The following is an 18,150-nucleotide window of genomic DNA, read 5'->3' as shown; positions in this document are numbered from 1 at the left end:
ATAGCAGAGGTAAACACAGTCGACTTTTGACACGACTGTGGTCCCTTTGCGTAGGAGAATGGGGAAGTGCCAGCTATCGCCGTTTGTGCAGTGTACTTCCCACCAACTTCCCACCATGGCACAACATTGATCGACCATCTGACCGACTCAATCGACCTACTACGAGTACGATCGCCTGATATCGGTATATGCGTAGCTGGAGACTTCAATAGACTGGATCAGCAACTATGCAAAGGCAACAATCTACGCCAAGTTGTGAATATACCGACACGTAATGAGGCTACACTTGACCTGGTAGTCACTAATGTGGCTCATCTGTACGAAACGCCAACCTCTTTAACACCGATCGGACATAGTGATCACAACACCATCATTCTGAAGACCAAAAAGATCACCCACAGCAACAAAACAGTGACAAGGTCCGTTAGACCATTCCCTGACTCCAAAATCAGGGCAGTTGGTCAATGGATCACTGCGCATGACTGGGAACAAGTGCTAATCGCCCCTGATACTCAATCCCAGACAGACGCATTCTATGAAACGATGCGAAGTAAACTTGAAGAACACTTTCCTACTAGAACGACCAAGATGCACGTGAACGACAAACCGTGCATGGCTCACCCCTGTAATAAAGAACCTTGTGCAACAGAGACAAAAAGAGTTTGCCAATAAACAGGACAGTGCCTGGTGCAGCTTGCGAAACAAGATCCAAAGGAAGATTAAAAAAGCCAAGAAATCGTTCTACAAGAAAAAAGTACAAGCCCTGCGTAGAGAGGATCCTGCCCAGTGGTATCGGGGAATAAAACCAATGCTAAACACACGCGCCAACGGTCTCACACTTCACGTCGACGGTCTTCACCCCGAAAATGCCAAGGCCACGGCTGATGCAATTAATGATGTACTCTCCCAGGTAACAAGTTCACTTCCACCATTAGACTTTGAACAACTATCTACCTTGCTACCAGCGATGCCCCCACCAGTTATCCGACCATGGGTAATGTATGAGGAATTGAAAAGAGTCAAAGTGAGGAAAGCGACGGGTCCTGATGACCTAACCACTAGGATAATCAAAGAATTCGCCTACGAATTAAGTTCGCCAATGACAGACATCTCCAATGCGTCACTAATGGAAGGATATGTACCAACACAATGGCGGCAAGCCAACATAGTGCCACTTCCGAAAACACGTCCTCCAAACATAAACGAACTCCGGCCAGTGTCTCTAACACCAATTCTAGCCAAAGTAGTAGAGAGCATCATTTGCACATGGATACTCAAAGACATTAGCCCCAACATTGATCAGAGCCAGTTTGGTTGCATGAAGGGGAAGTCAACTACTCACCGTCTTGTTGATGTAGTCCACAACCTTGTCAAGACATCGGATCAACCTGGGTCAATAAGTACATTTAGTGCTCACGGACTTCAGCAAAGCGTTTGACAGCGTCCACCATACAATCGCTATGTCGTGTATCCTTAAACTAGGACTGCGTCCGTCACTAGCCTCCTGGCTCATTGGTTTCCTGACGAATAGAAGTCAGAGGGTGCGTTATAAGAACACCTCATACTGGAGAAGTACAACATGTGGCCTCCCACAAGGGAAGGTACTTGGCCCGATTATATTTCTTGCTCTGATCAATAGTGCTGCCGAAAACGCAGTTCCCAGGAGATGGAAGTGCTATATGAAATTGAAAAAAAAAACAAAAACATACAGAACAAAATTTTCAATGCATTTTAATCTTGCAACAGGAACGAAATACATACTAATCACAACAATATACAGAAGAACCCGTTTTATGGTCTAACACTATGTGGATATGGCCTCTGTCTATATTTGTTACATTTCTGGCACATATGTTAAAGACTTGGGGATATGCTTATTTGATATGCAATACACAATGTATTATGTCATTAAGATCAGTGCACTATTTGACCCCAATAATAATTGTTGATAAATCATACGCAGGTTAAGTGCTATGGAATTGCAAATGTTGTATGAAGGTCTACATTTCTCACCACTTAAGTGTAGCAAGAACATACAAGGCTCTCTGTAGACACCAAAAAGCTACTTCTTCCTCCATAAGACATAGGATTTTTCAAACACATTGTCGGCATTACTTTCATAAATATGCAATAAGACTTTTCATTTCACAATATCTTTGTACATAACATTTTCACACAGTTTCAGAACAACAAAATTATTTCATAAATGCTGCACAGCAGGAAAGAAGATATACACTTTTTGCTCTCAACAAATACATCTAAGAGTGATACAGAACATTTACATTGTACAATGCACACATCGTTACAATATAGCTATACATGAAACTATTTGTGAACCATAAGTTTGAAGGTCATTTGCCCAGAAGGGCAGCCATCTTGAATGTTGCCAAGCAATGCATTATGGGTACAGGTTAATTCCTCTTTATCTTGATATTGACTGAATGAAGATTGTATTGGTACGGTATGCATGGTTATTGAAATGCTCATATCATCTCAAATTAGCTCAGTTTTCTATTGTTTAATGCTGTAACAGTTTTATTTTCTGTCATGATATTTTCTAATTGCACAAGCCTGCTCAAATTACACAAAATACAACATCAACTGACATATCCTGCATACTAATTAGCAACCAGCATTTTCTTCCAGCATCACAGATAAGATGGTGGGTTCTACAAATTAGTTGTTATGTTCAGTCTTGCATCACAGATGGTGAGTTCTGTGAATAAGCTGCTAAGTTCAGTCTGGCATCACACCAAACACATACAGTTCTACATAGCAGGAAGCTTTTTAAGCACAAATAGCAAACACATCTGTGATGTAAAACAAATTCTGGTTACCAATTTACTAGGAGATCGTTTAATGCCTTTATGAAACAGTTTATGCTACAGAATAGATCTTTAGACTCTTGAAATGAGCACAGCTAGGGAAAAATCATTCAGAATGGGTATTACTAAGCAAATATATACAGATAGTGCCAGATACGAGAATGCCTCAGCTGCTACAAGTATAATGATAAGCTGTTGTACAATATTTCATACAGCTACAGCCATGGCACTAAAGTGCTGCTTCGTTTGCGAATCATAAATAAGTCCTTTCACAGATCCAACTGCACACGTGAAGACCCCCTAGACATAAACAAAACAAGTCTGGACATCCAAACTGACAAAGGCCATACATATCTGGACATATATTGTCTGTGTAACACAAACTCTGCTGTCCAGGGCTGCAACTGGCCCCTCCCCGCAGATGTTGGGCGGGCTGCTATAAGCAAGATTTAATCAGGCTAGGAGCATGTCCTAGACAAGAACTGTTTTGGCCATGCTTAGCACAGGCTAGGGGGATTCACCTTTAACCTGTGCATGTACAGCTGGACCTGTGAAAGGGCTTATAGTGAACAACACACAAGGGCTGGTATTCTCTACTCTAGGATGAAAGGTCGTGAAAACCATGAAAAATAATGGACCTGTTTTTACACATCATGTGTGACTAAACAAAAAATCCCCACATTATAAACATGTAGTGGAGACATGTTGGTTACTATGTAGAAGTGACCGCACAGTGTAATAGTACTCTTACACCCATCTCATCTGTAACAGACCATGGCACATGTATAATTATGTAATATTGTTGATGAAGCAGTGCTAGACTGATAACAGAATGCAGAATAGCATGACAATGCTTGAATGAAAGAGAAAATGGCACATCAGGAAATCGTGACTGCTAAGCAGCCATTTAAACTATTGTTTCTTAGAAACACACTTAAGATTCATTCTCTACCAATCCCAAATTGTACATTTGTCAAAGTTTAAATTAGCAACATGCATGTAACCTTACAAGAATACTGGTGCAAGTTTCCATAGTTGTGCCATTTTCAAACACTTCAAGAAGACCAGGCTGTTGTGTGACACAGTTGCCATGGTGATGCATGAGGTGTTGCCATGGTAACATCTGACAAGACTACCTGTTAGCCATGGTAAGGACTGACATATTGTGATGACACTCACACACCATGACCAACTGGTATCAATGAAGATGTCATGTGTTGCCATGGCAACCCTGTTGCCATGGAAATGATTGACATGTTGAAGTGATGACTTATATGCTGGCATGCCCCTCGTCATTGGTGTCGGTGTTGTCGGAGATTTGCCCGTCCAGCGTGCTTTGCGGCCGCCATATGCGAACATTACGGTCACTAAGGCGAAATAAGGAAGAAAAAATTGCAACAAAAATGAAATGGTGGAGCAGCAACCACCATACATGTACATGTATATAGATATGATATAAAATAGAAGATTTATGCCATGAATTGATAAAAGAAAAAGACTATAGAGGAAAATTAGTAACTATTAGTCAATGAAGGGAGAAAGCACAGTGAAACTGAAAGCAAGACCCTATAGCAAACAACCCTAACAAAATATAATTGTAAGACACACAAATTGACACGACATGACTATGACTATGACAATATCACTTCACAGAATAAAACTAAAAGGAATTCAATGAAGTTTCAAAATTTTGAATTGGTTTTTAAATGAAACTAAGCTCTTCATAATGGTCCTTTAGGATATTTGTCCCGCACACAGTCCACCTTTACCAAAAAGCGCTGAGTCGTGGACACATGCGCCAAACCTTCAGGTTTCCATGGTAACAGCTGGCAGCATGGGGAGGGCAGAGGTTATAGGTCAGAGGTTAGTAGGGTAGGTGATAGTGGTTGTAGCAGAATGTTAGTAGAAACAACAAGACTTTCTATATCCGTATTCACTCCAATAAGGCCACAGTTTAACAATTCAATTTTTGGCTTGTTGAATTTGCCTTGAATTTTCCTTAATAGTCAAAGAAAGTAAGATCATATACTTGCTCATGACGTGTGAAGTTATCCAAGGGAATAAGGTAAAGAATCTTGAGACATATCAAGGACAGAAAAGCTATTGGAAAGTTTAAGAGGTACAAGTTTTTTGAGGAAGTATGGTTAAGAATCTTGAGACATTAAGGACAGAGATGTCATTAGAGAGTTTAAAGAGGAAGAAGGGGTCAAGAATGAAGCCTAATGTAGATATCTGTTTGCACACAAAAAAAGGGCACGTACAACATACGTACGTGACGCATAACACATAGGTGCAAAATTTTCAGTTCTTTGAAAAAAGTCGTAAAACAGGCATTACATTATGATCATAATAATTCACTATCAGTAAGATTTTAGTACAATCTTTAATTTCCTTTAATTATTACGAGATAAAAACTGTTGTCCTTCCTTACCTTGAAGCTGTGAATATATGGGATGAGTTGGAACAGATTGCATTGATGGGGCTGTCGTGACCTTTGACCTCCCCGACGAGCGAGCAGTCCTCCATCTGCCACACCTTCAGCTGCCCCGCCCGGCAACCGCTTAGCAACATCTGTCGTCCCGGCACGAAGTCCAGCGCACAGATCCAGTCCTTGTGGGCATTGCTGATCGACTGTGGAGAGAAAAAATTTAATGTTTTCTAGAATTCTTGATCATAAAAAGTACGCTCAATAGTAAAAGGCCTTTAGGCAAAAAATCATGCTGCTCCCATTCAATCACTCAATGTTTTTCTGAAACAAAAGTATTTAAGTTATATATTCTGTAGCATGTTGAATAAAGAAACATATACTGTTACATGTATTCAAGTAACAAACAAAGTAAAAAGGATAATGCATATTTGGCCCACCACCATAAAATGTACACCATGCACAACTAAAAAAAATGTAGATTAGTCAAAAAGGAGTACTGGTGAAATATAGTGCAGTTCATGTACAAATTCTGAAGTTTTCAAATAAAAGCTAAACAAAATCAAATGTAGAAAAGAAAAAGGTTTTGAGAGGATTGCAAGTAACGCTAGAGAAAAGTAAGAAGAATTCATGGTTTATATGCAAGTTGAGGTGATATGAGATGCAAGTTCATCTCCTAGTAGCGATGGGAGAAATGGAGAAAGCCCATAATGATGGAATGTGTAAAGGGAAAATGGTTAAGATACAGCAGTTTTAGTTGGTCTACATATGGGGAAGGTACAAAAAGCACATTATGATCAATGTAATATGAAAACGTCTAAACCAAGATGCCCCCTACTCAAGCTTGAGGATAACTAGACAAGAGAGAGCTAAATCACCAAGGGATTGACAAGAACTTTGGTTAAGGGGGGAGGGTTGAGGAAAAAGCAACCTTTTACAATAAATAGATAAAAGAACAATACCCTAAGGAATCCATCACTTAAGAGACAATTAAAATCAAGTTCAAGCTTAAACTATCAAATTCAAATATGGGATTCCTAGTATAATGAGAAGGATCAACTTTAGGGAATTTTTAAAAAAGCATGCTATGACTAAGTAGAGGGAAAAAGACCCTGAACGAAACACCCATTCCAGAGAAATCTGCCGCTATATCGTGTTGAATCAATGTCCTACATCGACCAGTGTCCCGCGGGGTTTGTCCGGGCTGGCGTTGCGGCTGACCTGCGTTGGCAGTTTGGTCAGGTCACCTGACCAGTCCTTAACACACACACTGCCCCACTGTGACAAGACACACAATGTTAGGCAGGTCTGATCACTTTAACAAAAACACCCCTGCAGCTCTTGTAACTGCTAGGGGGCAATTCATATGCCTTTTTCCTGGTGCCAAAACCTATCTGCCAAACCAAATAATTATACAATCCTGACCATGCCCAGAACAAAAGGCATATTGAAAGCACTGTTATGATACAAGCTCACAATTATTGAAAAAGAAAATTATGGCATCTTTCTTAATTCCTTTCACCTTTCGGTCTAAGTCTTTGGAACTGCTTTACACCAAGTCTTGCAATAGTGTTATTATATAAGTTTTGGCGAATTAAGAACAAGGTACTTAATGGTAAAGGACACTAGTACCCCAGTACTTAATCAAAATGAGCATACATTTATAGATTAAACTAATTTTTTGGGAGAGGAGGTCAAGAATTTCCAACAAAAAAATGTATTTAGCACTCTTAATAGTTAAATGACTGTATTGTGACAAATGGTTTTAAAATAGATGGTATTTCTAATTTAAAATATATATAAAAAGAGTCAAGCAAGTGTAAGCTGAGACAGTGAAACTTTGAAAGGCACTGCTACATGAATGTTAATGTCTACTTGATGGGATGGACAGCTGTCTTATGTACATGTACATGACTGTATTACCTGAAGTATGTATTGCTAACAGTAACAAGAATCAGCTAGAAAAAGTTCTTTCTCCTCGGAAATGTACAGCAACTCACAGTACATGTACATTGTAACTAACTCACAGTACATGTACATTGTAACTCATAATGATATTTGGTTGCTGTTGTAACAATGTTGTAAGATGTGTAATACTGATAGTTGAAGAATCTAAATCTGTCAGAAGATGAATTTGTATGACATACTTGTGACTATCCAAACAATGTCCCAATACACTCAAAAAATCTGACAACACAATCTTAACTGCACAAAAATTCTAAGGTACAACAAAAACAGCATCTTCTGCAACAAATATCAAACTACAGCCATTCTATGGGACTAAATTCTACATGTACATTACAAAAGACTATGTACTGTAAATTGGGATCAAATTTTGACATTATTTCTATTGTTTTGGTATTTTGGAATACACCTTAATCATGTACTGTATGTGCCAGTTCTTACCTGTCGGAGTTGCTGATTGGCGAGGTCCCATTTCTTGATGCAGGTGTCTCGGGAGCCGCTGAAGAGAAAGTCTCCCATGATGGCAAGAGACTGGATCCCGTCGTAGTGCGGGGGCTCCAGGTTGTACTTGGCATTGATACTCCCTGTCATGTTCTCTGGAACCTCAAACACCTGCAACAACCAATAGGAACCTTAGTAATCCTTACACACTACCAAAAAAGGTTCTTCTTGTATATCTTGTTTTTCTTCCTCACAGAAAATTTACCTTCCAGGAAGAACATTATTCTGTCACCAAGAAATATCTAAAAAATGTGCTTGTCCATGTGGCAAGCAAATTTTTGCTTGAATTTTTTAGATTGATATTCTAACACCAAGAAAACTTTTCTTACATCAAAAGGAAAAATTCTTGTATTTCTTAAGAGTTACAAAAAAAAGCAAGCATTTCTAGAATTTATTTCTTGCATCATCAGAAAAAACAAGAAGATCTTACTTAAAGTTTCAGAAAATTCTTAAGCGTGAAAATCTTTCAGAAAAATTTTCTTCACCAAAGAAGAATAAGAAAATTGTTCTTCGCATGAGAATAAAGATTTTTTGTAGTTTCTTGTTTTGCTTGAATTTTATTTGCTTGAATATTATTCTACATTTTCTTCTTGTAAGAATATTTTTCTTCATATGTCCATGGGGTAAGTAAAACAAGCAAAATTCATTTTTGCTAGTGCAGAAGAAGTTTGGGGCACTGATTTGATCAATCATATCTCGATTACTGAAATATAACCATGGCAACCGACTTCAACTTTTTGCACTGAGTTGATAGCAGCCCTATTATCTCTGGGAACATTACAATTTTCATATTCTTCTTGAATATGATTCTTTCTTCAAACAACAGATTGGAATTTGTTTCAAATAGACTATTATAGAAGGTCATATAAGTTTTATTGACACCACAATACAACATGATTTTTTCTAATAAAAGACTCACATTAAGTAAAATAATAGACAACCACACACAAAGACACAACCACCAATTGAAAAAAAAAAGCAAAAGCAAAAAAAAAGACAATGCAAAAGTAAGCTAGGCAAGCTTTTTCTCTTTTCAGCTTTCAATTTCTTTCACACCCCTTCCTTGAATAGAACAGTGCAATACCATCCAGGACTGTGCCACTGTTCGAGAGGGGTGTCACAGAAAGAGAGCTGTTGCTGTTAAAACATGCCAAAGCTTAAGTCTGGTAGCGTAGAAAGAAAACTTACTTCCATATAGCTTCGAGGGAACTCATTTGGATGGAATTGCTGCAAGACAGCAAGAGTTATAGTAGTAGGGGGGGAGGAAGAAAAATAAAAACAGGCAGAGATACAGACAGGTTGTTCGGCATAAACTGTTTATGCATTAACAGCACAAAACAGTTTGTGCTGGGAGTTTGCTTATCTCCAACCAGATCCACGGTGCGTAAATGTATAGCCCGTTTGACTCCCTTAGCCAGCTACATGTATACTCCCTGGCCAGCTTTGATACTACCGCTATCTTATGGCACCGTAGGATCTGCTTGGAGATAAGGAGTTTGCAAGAAATGTATTGACTGTATTTCCAGGAGAAATATCAGTACAAACATCAAACTCATTGCACACCTTGTGTCATTTCTTCTGAATATAAGGTTGAAGACAAATACACTTTTTATTCCTCCATCAAACTCAAAGAAGAATGCTTTAGACAGAGCAAAATGCCTTAAAATTCATAGTGCAATGCAGAAGTGGCTTAGGCTTGCTTTTATAAGCAAGCATAGTGCGTCTCCCCTGCTTTGTTTTCTATACAGAGATTTGGTGTCTGGGACTATAGACACTCCAAAAGTTCATCTCTGACTCAGTAGTCGGAAAGGTACACGAAGGGGCAGATCACAATCAGTACTCTTGTCAGGATCAAGAATAATTATTATCAATGACAAAATTAGATATAACAATCATTTCAACCCAACTAATGAAGACATTCTAGTTAAAAGTCTAGGAACACTTTAAACTTTTGACTCTGCTCCGAATAATTCACTACACTAAGCCTTTTGTAACACTGATTTTGGTCCAACACATTTTGTTCTTTTTGATCTGAAATCTGTCACCTTGATGTAATGATCCTTTGACCCTGAGACGACGATGGGCGTATCGTGTTCCTGGTCTTCTGTCGCCATGACCATCACCGCGGCAGAGTGACCTCCCGTCAGCTTCCCTATCGTTTGAAACTTGTTCAGGTCCCAGACGCGGATCGTGTTACCCGCCGCCGCGTACAGACGGGATCCGGAGCGGTTCAGTCGGATGTCGTTGATCTGTGTTTCTCCAGCAGGCATGGACAGGGTACGGGTGGTGGTGCTGCTAGCCGTGCTGGTTACCAGCTGGCCTGCCGAACTGTAACAATAACAATAAGGGGCTGTTAAAAATAAACCAATCCCCGCGAACTTAAATGCATTTACAGTATGCCCAAGACAAAACTGTTATTTCGCTTGGTCATTTTATACCCACCAAAGAGTCATGAGTATGTAAGAAAAGTTGTACAGTACTCAATCTGTGCTTCTGAAAGGCCTACAAAATAATATAAGGTCTTAAACATTACATTACAACATTAGACATTATTACAAAACATTACAAACTTAAAATACATATTAGCCTAAATGCTAAACATATCTTTTCCAGCATCTAAGCAAGTGTTCACACACAATACTCCTTGAAACAAAATAAGAGGAAATTAAAAGAATAAGAGTTAGAATTATCATTTCTAATTAAACTTGATGAGATTGTTACATGGTTTGATACTCTGATATATCAGTGTATCAAGCCATATATTCCCTATGATTACAAAAGTTTGTGGTACTCACGTGAGAGTTTTCACACATTTTGCTGAACTTGCTCTTATATCCCAGACCTTCACAAAGTACGTTGACACACTAAACACCAGTCCCGTGTACGAGCAGTAGCGGACAGCGACAACATTGTTCGGATGTCCCGGTAGCGTCATGATCTCCTGACCCGTCACAAGGTTCCAAACCTTCACCGTTCTGTCCTTCGAGGCACTGAACAGCAAGTCATCTGTTGCATCAACAGATAGTACAGCTTTTGTGTGTCCCTCTGCGAGGTGCATGCACGTGAGCGGGGACGTACGCGACCCTGAGCGACTGTTATACGGATTGATGGACCCCTTATCGAGCTTGTGCGGACTGTTACTGGGCGCGCTCAGTCTTGCAAACACGTTCTGATCCGGCAGCCGTTGCGACGTTGGTGACCCCGGCGGCGTGATCGTCATGTCCGAGCCTGTGTCTGACGTAGAGTTCGTCCGAGACATGCTGATTGGAGGTGGCGGCTTTGTGTACGTTTTCCGCCGCATGCTAGGGGTCGTCGACCTTTTGTCCGGTGCCGAGTTGACCTGTGTCGACGGTAAACTTGACCCAGATTTACTTCGTCGAAGTCCTCCTGTGGACTTTGTGGGAACAACTTGAGGCCTTGATGGTGGCCCGGGGGGTGGTGGCATCAATTTAGCAGCATTAACTTCCTCAACCTTTTCCTGATTGGACGATTCGTCTTTTTGCTCAGCCAATGGGATGAGAGTTGTTGGGGAAGGTTTGACGATATCACAGGCGGCAATGTCAGAGCTGGAGTCACTGCTGTCTGCGAAGAGGAGGTCACTTGGGGTGGCTGTTCTTCTTCTGGCTTTCTCCTTCTTCTGTTGAGCTTCCATTGCAGCAAGCCTGGGAAATGTGTAACAAAACTGTTGTTATTTCTAATTCTTAAACAGCAAATAACTGTCCGAACTCTTTGTATTTTGTATCAGTTTTGTTTTCTGTAAAATTTGACAATATTTTGATTACTCTGCCTGAGCCATGCGTGTTAGTAACTTTGTATGAAAAGCTAATAGAAAGAACAGTGCACGTGAAAAAAGACTTGCAAAACTAGAGTACCTGTTGTATTGCGAATCATACTACAAACTACATAATCATGTATGACATTGCCTAATAACCTTCAGCACTCTGAGGTAGCTGTTTGGTACAAAATTTGTATTGGCTAAATGTGGTTAAGAAGTAGAGAGAAGGTTAATCCATCTTGCCATGAAGGCATGAAACCCTTAAATTTGTATTTGAACACTGAGTACCTGGATCCAATCTCTGCCAGGTCAGTGACCTTATCCTCTGCCTCGTTGACGGGAGAGGCCGATCGCGTGGACGACGCGCTGCTGCTGTTGCTAGGGGCGACGGCTGCCATGGAGTTCCCCAGGACCTCCTCCAGCTCGGGGTCGTACTCTGCCTGCCCCTGGATGAGATGCTGCAGTAGGTCCTGGGTCATGTTGTAGCTGTGCTCTAGGGTGTGGACCTTCGCTTCACGCTCCTGAAATAGATGTACCAAGTTTCAATTAAATCATGAAGAAATTTCACTGTTTGCCTGTATCTAAAAATAATTAGACTTGCCGGAATATTTGACTGAGTCTCTCAATTCAATTTCAGCTACTGCATTTGACCAAATTTCTCTAGACAAGAGAGTCAATAAATTTGTAAGTGTTACCCTATAACTCACCTTACACTCTGTCTCCTTCTGTGCAGCATACATGCCTTTAGTGATGACCATGTTGAGGAAGTGTTCTAACAGATAGCGTGCCTCCTCGATAGAGCATGAGTTGATCACAGCTGTGATGTCCACAGGATCTCCCTCCTCCTACAAAACACAATCATCACATTTGGTGAATCACAAATAGTCTTAGCAATTTGTTTTATACACATAGATGAGCTAATCAACTGGGTGGAATGTGGTTAATTATACACCGGCCTAGATTTAGATTACATTACTGATTATGATTATACACTAGATAATTATCATATGACTGTGTATAATACAGTAGTCAAGTTTCGCTGTTTTTATGACTTACATTATGATACAACATTATCTTCATTGGCTCAAAGATTTACTTTCAGAAGGTGAAAATCTCTCCTTCTTAACTCTTTAGACATAGGGAGATTATAAATGCTGTAAGTTAGACAGGAAAACAAATAGAAAAGAAATAGATATGAATTCAGGAACACTTACAGACATCTGCATGATACTGTTTTGGCTCTCCATGATGTTGTCATTCACATTATCAATGTTGTCAGTCAGCACAGTTATCTGGTCCTGCAACTCCTGCAGGACTTTCGGATCCTTACTCTCCTCCACCGCCTTGTTTCTCTTCTGTTTGATTCGCTCGATCCGTTTTCCCAGCTTCTCTCTCTCCTGTAGCCAACGTTCCATGTCTCGCTCCATGTGGTTTATTGTCTGTCGCCGTGCGATGACTTCCCCCACCCGTTTTTCCAACGATTGCCACTTCATCTTCGCCATTTTCTCAGAGGACTGTCGTCGCTGGTGTTTGACCCTACGTGGGGTGGAGGTCGGCGCGGGAATGTGACTGCCGCGATTTGCACCCGGCTTTTCGATTGCACTCGAGGGTTTTGATTGGCTCCCTTTTGTCGAGCTAGCAGCAGTTCTTGCAGAGGGAGCAGTTCTGGGACGGGGTTTGGGCGCGAGTTCGGGTTTCTCATCGACGTGTCCGTTCGTCGGTGGAGGTTCTGTTGTCGTTTTCTTTCTGGAGTCGCCGACTTTGCCAGATACTGGTCGAGCCTGTTTGCGAAGGGAGTTGACTTCCTCTTGTTTGCGCTTCAGGACGAGTTCTCGCTGCTTCTTTTCTCGCTCCAGTTGCTGAATGACGTTGTCGCGTCTACGCTGTTCTTTCTTCAGCTGGGCGAGTTCACGGGTTCTGGAAAAGGAAAAATGCACATAAATCAAGAGTCCCAAGACTACTTGTCAGTTATAATAGGACAAAGAAAAAGTAACTTGGACATTTTTATTGTAGAAAATGTATGGTAAAATGACAGATTGTGAGCACTGTAATCCAAAAGGACAATTTCAAGGACATGTGATGATCACTCCTCCTTGTAATGTATTACACAATTCAGCCTATAGGCTGCAATTTTTTTACAAATAAATCACTCTCTCTCACTAATACATGAACATAAAAAGTATAAAATAGTCACCTCTTGTTCTCGGACTCTCTGCTCTTTGCTTGCTCGTCTCTCATCTGCTTCATCAGACGGACTTTTGTCTTCTTCATCTCGTCCAAGTCATGTCGCAGCGTCTTCAGCTGCTTTTCGTACTGAGCGTTGTTCCGCATGAGACGGGCGTGTTCACGCTTCGCAGCCTGGAGCTTCTTTACCTCGTCCTGAGGAAATATACGGAAAATATTATATGGTAAGTCTTTATATTTCTGATATCTAACTGCTTTTAGCTGTCTTTACAGAGATTGTTATCTGGCTGAATCATCAGTTATTCTACCAGTAAAATTGCGATATCTACCCTGCCATAATATAAATTCAATCTGTTTGTGCCTGCCTCAGAATAAGACTGCCTGTTTACCTCCTTTGATCCAAGAGACTGAAATAATCAACAATTTTAAATACACCTTATTGTAAGGTGACATTTCCTTGTACATGGAATGCAAAGCGAAATACAGGATATTGAAGTACGCTTATTACTGTAACTGTAGAAACATATAAAGTGTTGGTGGCAGTGACAGGCCTTTGTGGTGGTGACAGGCCATAGGCATAGGGGCATGTCTAATCAACCTTGTCTGCCTACCATTGATCTTCGGATACGAAGAAACAGCCATCAAAAGAAACATATAAAATCTTATTCACCATGCATACATGTAGAACACATCTATCCTTTGCTTTCTCATTTCTGTTGAGACAATATACATCAGGCAGTGTTGTAAATCAGTAGCATGAAGGAAAAAACACCCACCTGCATGTTCTTAAGCTTCCTTTCGTATTCAGACTTGATTTTCTTGGCCTTCTCCTCGGCGATGTGGTCCACAGACTCCATGTTGGCCAGCACCTATGATAGGAACAGAACATCACTGGTGAGTAGGGGTGGGTGCTGGCACAGAATGTTTTAGTACAGGTCTGGTCAGGTTCAGGTCCAGACTAAAAGGATCAGGTCCAGGCCTGGACCTGAAACTGTACCTAATTGTTTGTAAAAGTTGTGAATTTGTGATACTAAAAACAATGATCCATTTTGCTACAAAGGTAACTGTTTGATGAAGTATCTGACATTTTTAATTCCTATCTTCATGTAATTAAGGCTACCTGCCTCTGTACATTTGAGTGTAGAAACTTGGTAGAAATGACAAAGAAACTTTACTATACTTCACTACTTATTTTCGTGGACAGGTAGGCAAAAAATGTGTGGGACGCCTGCTGAAAGCCTGTTTATTATAATCAGTCCAAAATCTGGTCACTGATGTTTTCCAAGGAAACAAACAACAAAATGGTCCACCTTGTCTCTCTCCTGTTGTGTGGCCTGTATTTTCTGCTGTAGGTTGGAGAGTTTCTCCTCGTATTGGTACTTCAGCACCTGCATCTTCTTCTGGCTGACCTCTAGCTCATCAATCAGCTTCTGTTTGATGGCGATCTCACACGAGATGTCTGCAGGAATAATGGTAAATATACATGTATGCTCTAAAGCGAAACCAAATCATCCATACACAGAGCATAACATATTAACATTATCAGTAATATTTTGTAGTAATGGTTTTAAATAAAAGGATGGATTAGGATTAGCCTTGTATATAATTATTGATAGTGAACCCTGGCTAGGTTTCCAAGAAACTTCCAAAATCCATGATTCTGTGAAATTTGCCCACTGACCAGTGTCCCTGCATGAGACTGGTTTCAGAGGAAGCCTGATTAGTACCCTAAAGAAACAAGTATTTAGGAAGGGGAAGAAAGAGGCAACTGACAGCTAAGAGGGTGACATGGTTGATGTCAGTATATGGGTCCACTACTGCTGTCTCTGCTGCTTAGATATAAAGGCAGAGATGCTGAAGAATAGCTAGAGCAGACCGACCTTAGGACTAGAGAGATGTTGGATCCCGAGTGAATAAAGAATGTTTCTTAATCGGCCATGACTTTATCTGTTCTCACTTTCTTCCGGAGTACCTCTCTCTACTTCTCTACATCACGTACAACGGTTGAGCAATAAAGTTCATTAATTATCTGTTTAGAGAAGCCACAAAGACATATCCCAACTTCCCCACATTGACATTCGAACAGAAAGCCACTTTTCTCTTGAAATCACAGAGCCCACAAATTTTAGAAAAGGTGGGGCTTTTCGTCTCCCTCTGCTTCCAAAAAAAAGTCGAACCAAACCTGTTTAGAAATAGCCAACACTAGTATTAGAGTAGAATATTGTTCATGATTGTCCATTGTCACTATGTTTATACCATGTACTTGCAATTAGCCCTCGGGCACGGACTTGCAAATAAATTTCTACATATATTAATTGATCCAAGGCCCCCTACCTGCCAGATCTTCCTCCAGATTATCCCCATCCTCCTCATCAGAGGAGCTCTCACTGCTCCCCTCCTCCTCCTCCTCCCCCTCCTCCTGGTTCTCCTCCTCATCTCCATCCTCTTCCTCCTCCTCTGACTCATCTCCCACTCCATTCTTCTCCCCCTCCTCTTCCTGTTCCTCCTCTCCATCACTCCTGTTTTCCTTGTCAGAGCTGAACAACAAAAGGTTAAAAAAGTGATGAAGGTTGTACATGGATAATAATATATGCCAAAAAGCATTACTCAAGCAACTGGATATGGTTTTGGAAATGGACAAATGTTTTGGGTAGCATCCACCATTTTTCGTCATTGAGACTGATGAGTGTTTAATGAACAGCAGGTTTAAAACTTGCTCATTCATCTTTCCGTATTAATCAACACCCTCATTTCACTAGGACAGTGACTCCTCTGTGGTTCCACTGTGACTTTAAATTGGACAGAATTTCATGATACAAACAAAAACTTTTTTTCCGACGCTTTGTGTTCTTTGTTTTCTTTGGAGTCACAATTTTACATGATATTCTAAATCCCATCTTCCACGTGACATTGTTTGTACTACATGACACAAAGATGACATATGTTTGCTTTCCTAAGTAAATGGTGAAAATCAGTGTAAATTTTGTAAAATGTTAAAAATTTAATGTACAGTCAGCTTTAAGTACAACAATGTCATTCCCATAAGCCAATAATAACATATTGAAATTTTAGTAATGGTATTAGACTTGGGCAAATCACAATTAGTATTTTTGTTAGAATGACAAGGATTGAAGGTTTATATTGAGTCATGGAACAAAGCAAAAAATAAATAAGAAAGGTGCTTTTTGAAAGAAAAAAAAGCTGGCCTCGGCATATATTGTGACTTCATGAAGGTTGAATCTTGAGGCTGAATTGGCTGCTGCTTGCTTGTCATTTTTCTAACTTCCATTCTTGCATCAAATTTTCTGTAGTAAGTCTGTAAGCTCTAAAAAGTCAATTTTATCAGCAATAGGCCATTATCTTCTTGATCACACTGTGTTGCTGTGTGGCGTAACAGTAGAGTCCTTCACCCAGAACGGCAAAGTCATGGGTTCAAATCTGCTGGTTACTGATCTTGTGCCTTGCTTTACACGACTTTCCTCACTTCACTGAGTGAAAACAAGTACTACATAGCTTCAGCCTAAGGATCGTCCCTTACAGCCTCAAAAAGGCTCTGGGACTACCTTTACGAAAAAAAAACAAAAAAACTATGAATTAATATAGCTGAGTTCATGTATTACAGGGTCGGCAGGGTTGGTTTTTGCAGCAGGGTTCGGTTAGCAGCTTTCTGCCCAACCTAGTTTACCTCTGCATCCAACTGTCAGTCATGACTTGGGTGAAAACGTGTACCTAGTTTCGGTTAGGGCCGTCCCTCATACACACAGCTTCAAAAAGGCTATCGGATTACCTTTTACTAAATAAAAAAGAAAACCATGATATTATTATTGCTGGGTTCGTGTATTACAGGGGACAGCAGGGTCGGTACTTTCAGCAGGGTTCGGTTAGCAGCTTTCTGCCCAACCTAGTTTACCTCTGCATCCAACTGTCAGTCATGACTGCCCTGTCTACACAGCCCTGACGTCTATACTTCCTGCAAACACAATCATGGACATCAACAAATACACACAGAGGCATACCCACAACATGCCTTTGGAAAGCCTCTGCTGGTCTGGGCTCAGGTTTTGAAGGAGTGGCCTCTTAACCAGTTGTCATCCAATCTGAGAATAGTCCAAAAGTTTGCTCTAGGTATACCCAGTTCCCTGATTGGCTGACAGCTGGTTAGAGACCACACCCACAAAAGTAGAAACCTCAGCCAAGTTTAGTAGAGCCTTACCAAGGTACATGTATATTGTAAAGACAGTACCCAGCAAGTCTGTGCATAGTAAACTGCCAAATACAGTAACTTTTACATTGATGCTGCAGAGAATCTTGTAATTAAGCTAGCTCACAGTTTAAAGTGTGCATGTGTGGGTACAGTAGAAGCCAGTTAATTGCACAATGGATAATGGAACACTTCTGTTAATTGCACGAAATCCCAAAATCTTGTGGTGGTGCGGTCCAGCTTAATAACTTCACTTTGTTGCACCATTTGGATA

At 40.5% G+C, this 18,150-nt stretch overlaps 1 protein-coding gene and 1 long non-coding RNA gene across 6 annotated transcripts in view; one reads left to right on the top strand and one right to left on the bottom strand.

The window, feature by feature from the left end:
- The first annotated feature begins 1,720 nt into the window (after positions 1–1,720).
- On the top strand, positions 1,721–3,719 carry LOC118405130. Its single transcript, XR_004829845.1, has 2 exons — positions 1,721–3,192; positions 3,288–3,719. It is a non-coding gene; the product is annotated as an uncharacterized LOC118405130 (long non-coding RNA).
- Positions 3,720–3,890: 171 nt separating this feature from the next.
- The window catches only part of LOC118405128 (kinesin-like protein KIF21A), a 42,587-nt gene continuing 28,327 nt past the window's right edge, over positions 3,891–18,150 (bottom strand). Inside the window, exons 12-26 of one of the 5 annotated variants that reach the window (XM_035804538.1) lie at positions 17,586–17,645; positions 16,010–16,212; positions 14,986–15,134; positions 14,452–14,544; positions 13,686–13,870; positions 12,706–13,408; positions 12,199–12,336; positions 11,780–12,012; positions 10,512–11,378; positions 9,762–10,044; positions 8,905–8,943; positions 7,657–7,827; positions 6,424–6,528; positions 5,257–5,456; positions 3,891–4,192 (exon numbers count right to left, since the gene is read on the bottom strand). In XM_035804538.1, the coding sequence (XP_035660431.1) occupies positions 4,096–4,192; positions 5,257–5,456; positions 6,424–6,528; positions 7,657–7,827; positions 8,905–8,943; positions 9,762–10,044; positions 10,512–11,378; positions 11,780–12,012; positions 12,199–12,336; positions 12,706–13,408; positions 13,686–13,870; positions 14,452–14,544; positions 14,986–15,134; positions 16,010–16,212; positions 17,586–17,645 (3,526 nt within the window). In that variant the 3' untranslated portion in view covers positions 3,891–4,095. The remainder of the gene's footprint in view (positions 4,193–5,256; positions 5,457–6,423; positions 6,529–7,656; positions 7,828–8,904; positions 8,944–9,761; positions 10,045–10,511; positions 11,379–11,779; positions 12,013–12,198; positions 12,337–12,705; positions 13,409–13,685; positions 13,871–14,451; positions 14,545–14,985; positions 15,135–16,009; positions 16,213–17,585; positions 17,646–18,150) is intronic. The other 4 variants (XM_035804541.1, XM_035804539.1, XM_035804540.1 and 1 more) reach the window with 4 other exon arrangements.

The sequence above is a fragment of the Branchiostoma floridae genome, chromosome 17 (genome assembly GCF_000003815.2).
Source record: "Branchiostoma floridae strain S238N-H82 chromosome 17, Bfl_VNyyK, whole genome shotgun sequence".
Classification (NCBI taxonomy): Eukaryota; Metazoa; Chordata; class Leptocardii; order Amphioxiformes; family Branchiostomatidae; genus Branchiostoma; species Branchiostoma floridae.
This window is presented reverse-complemented; position numbering and strand designations above follow the sequence as displayed.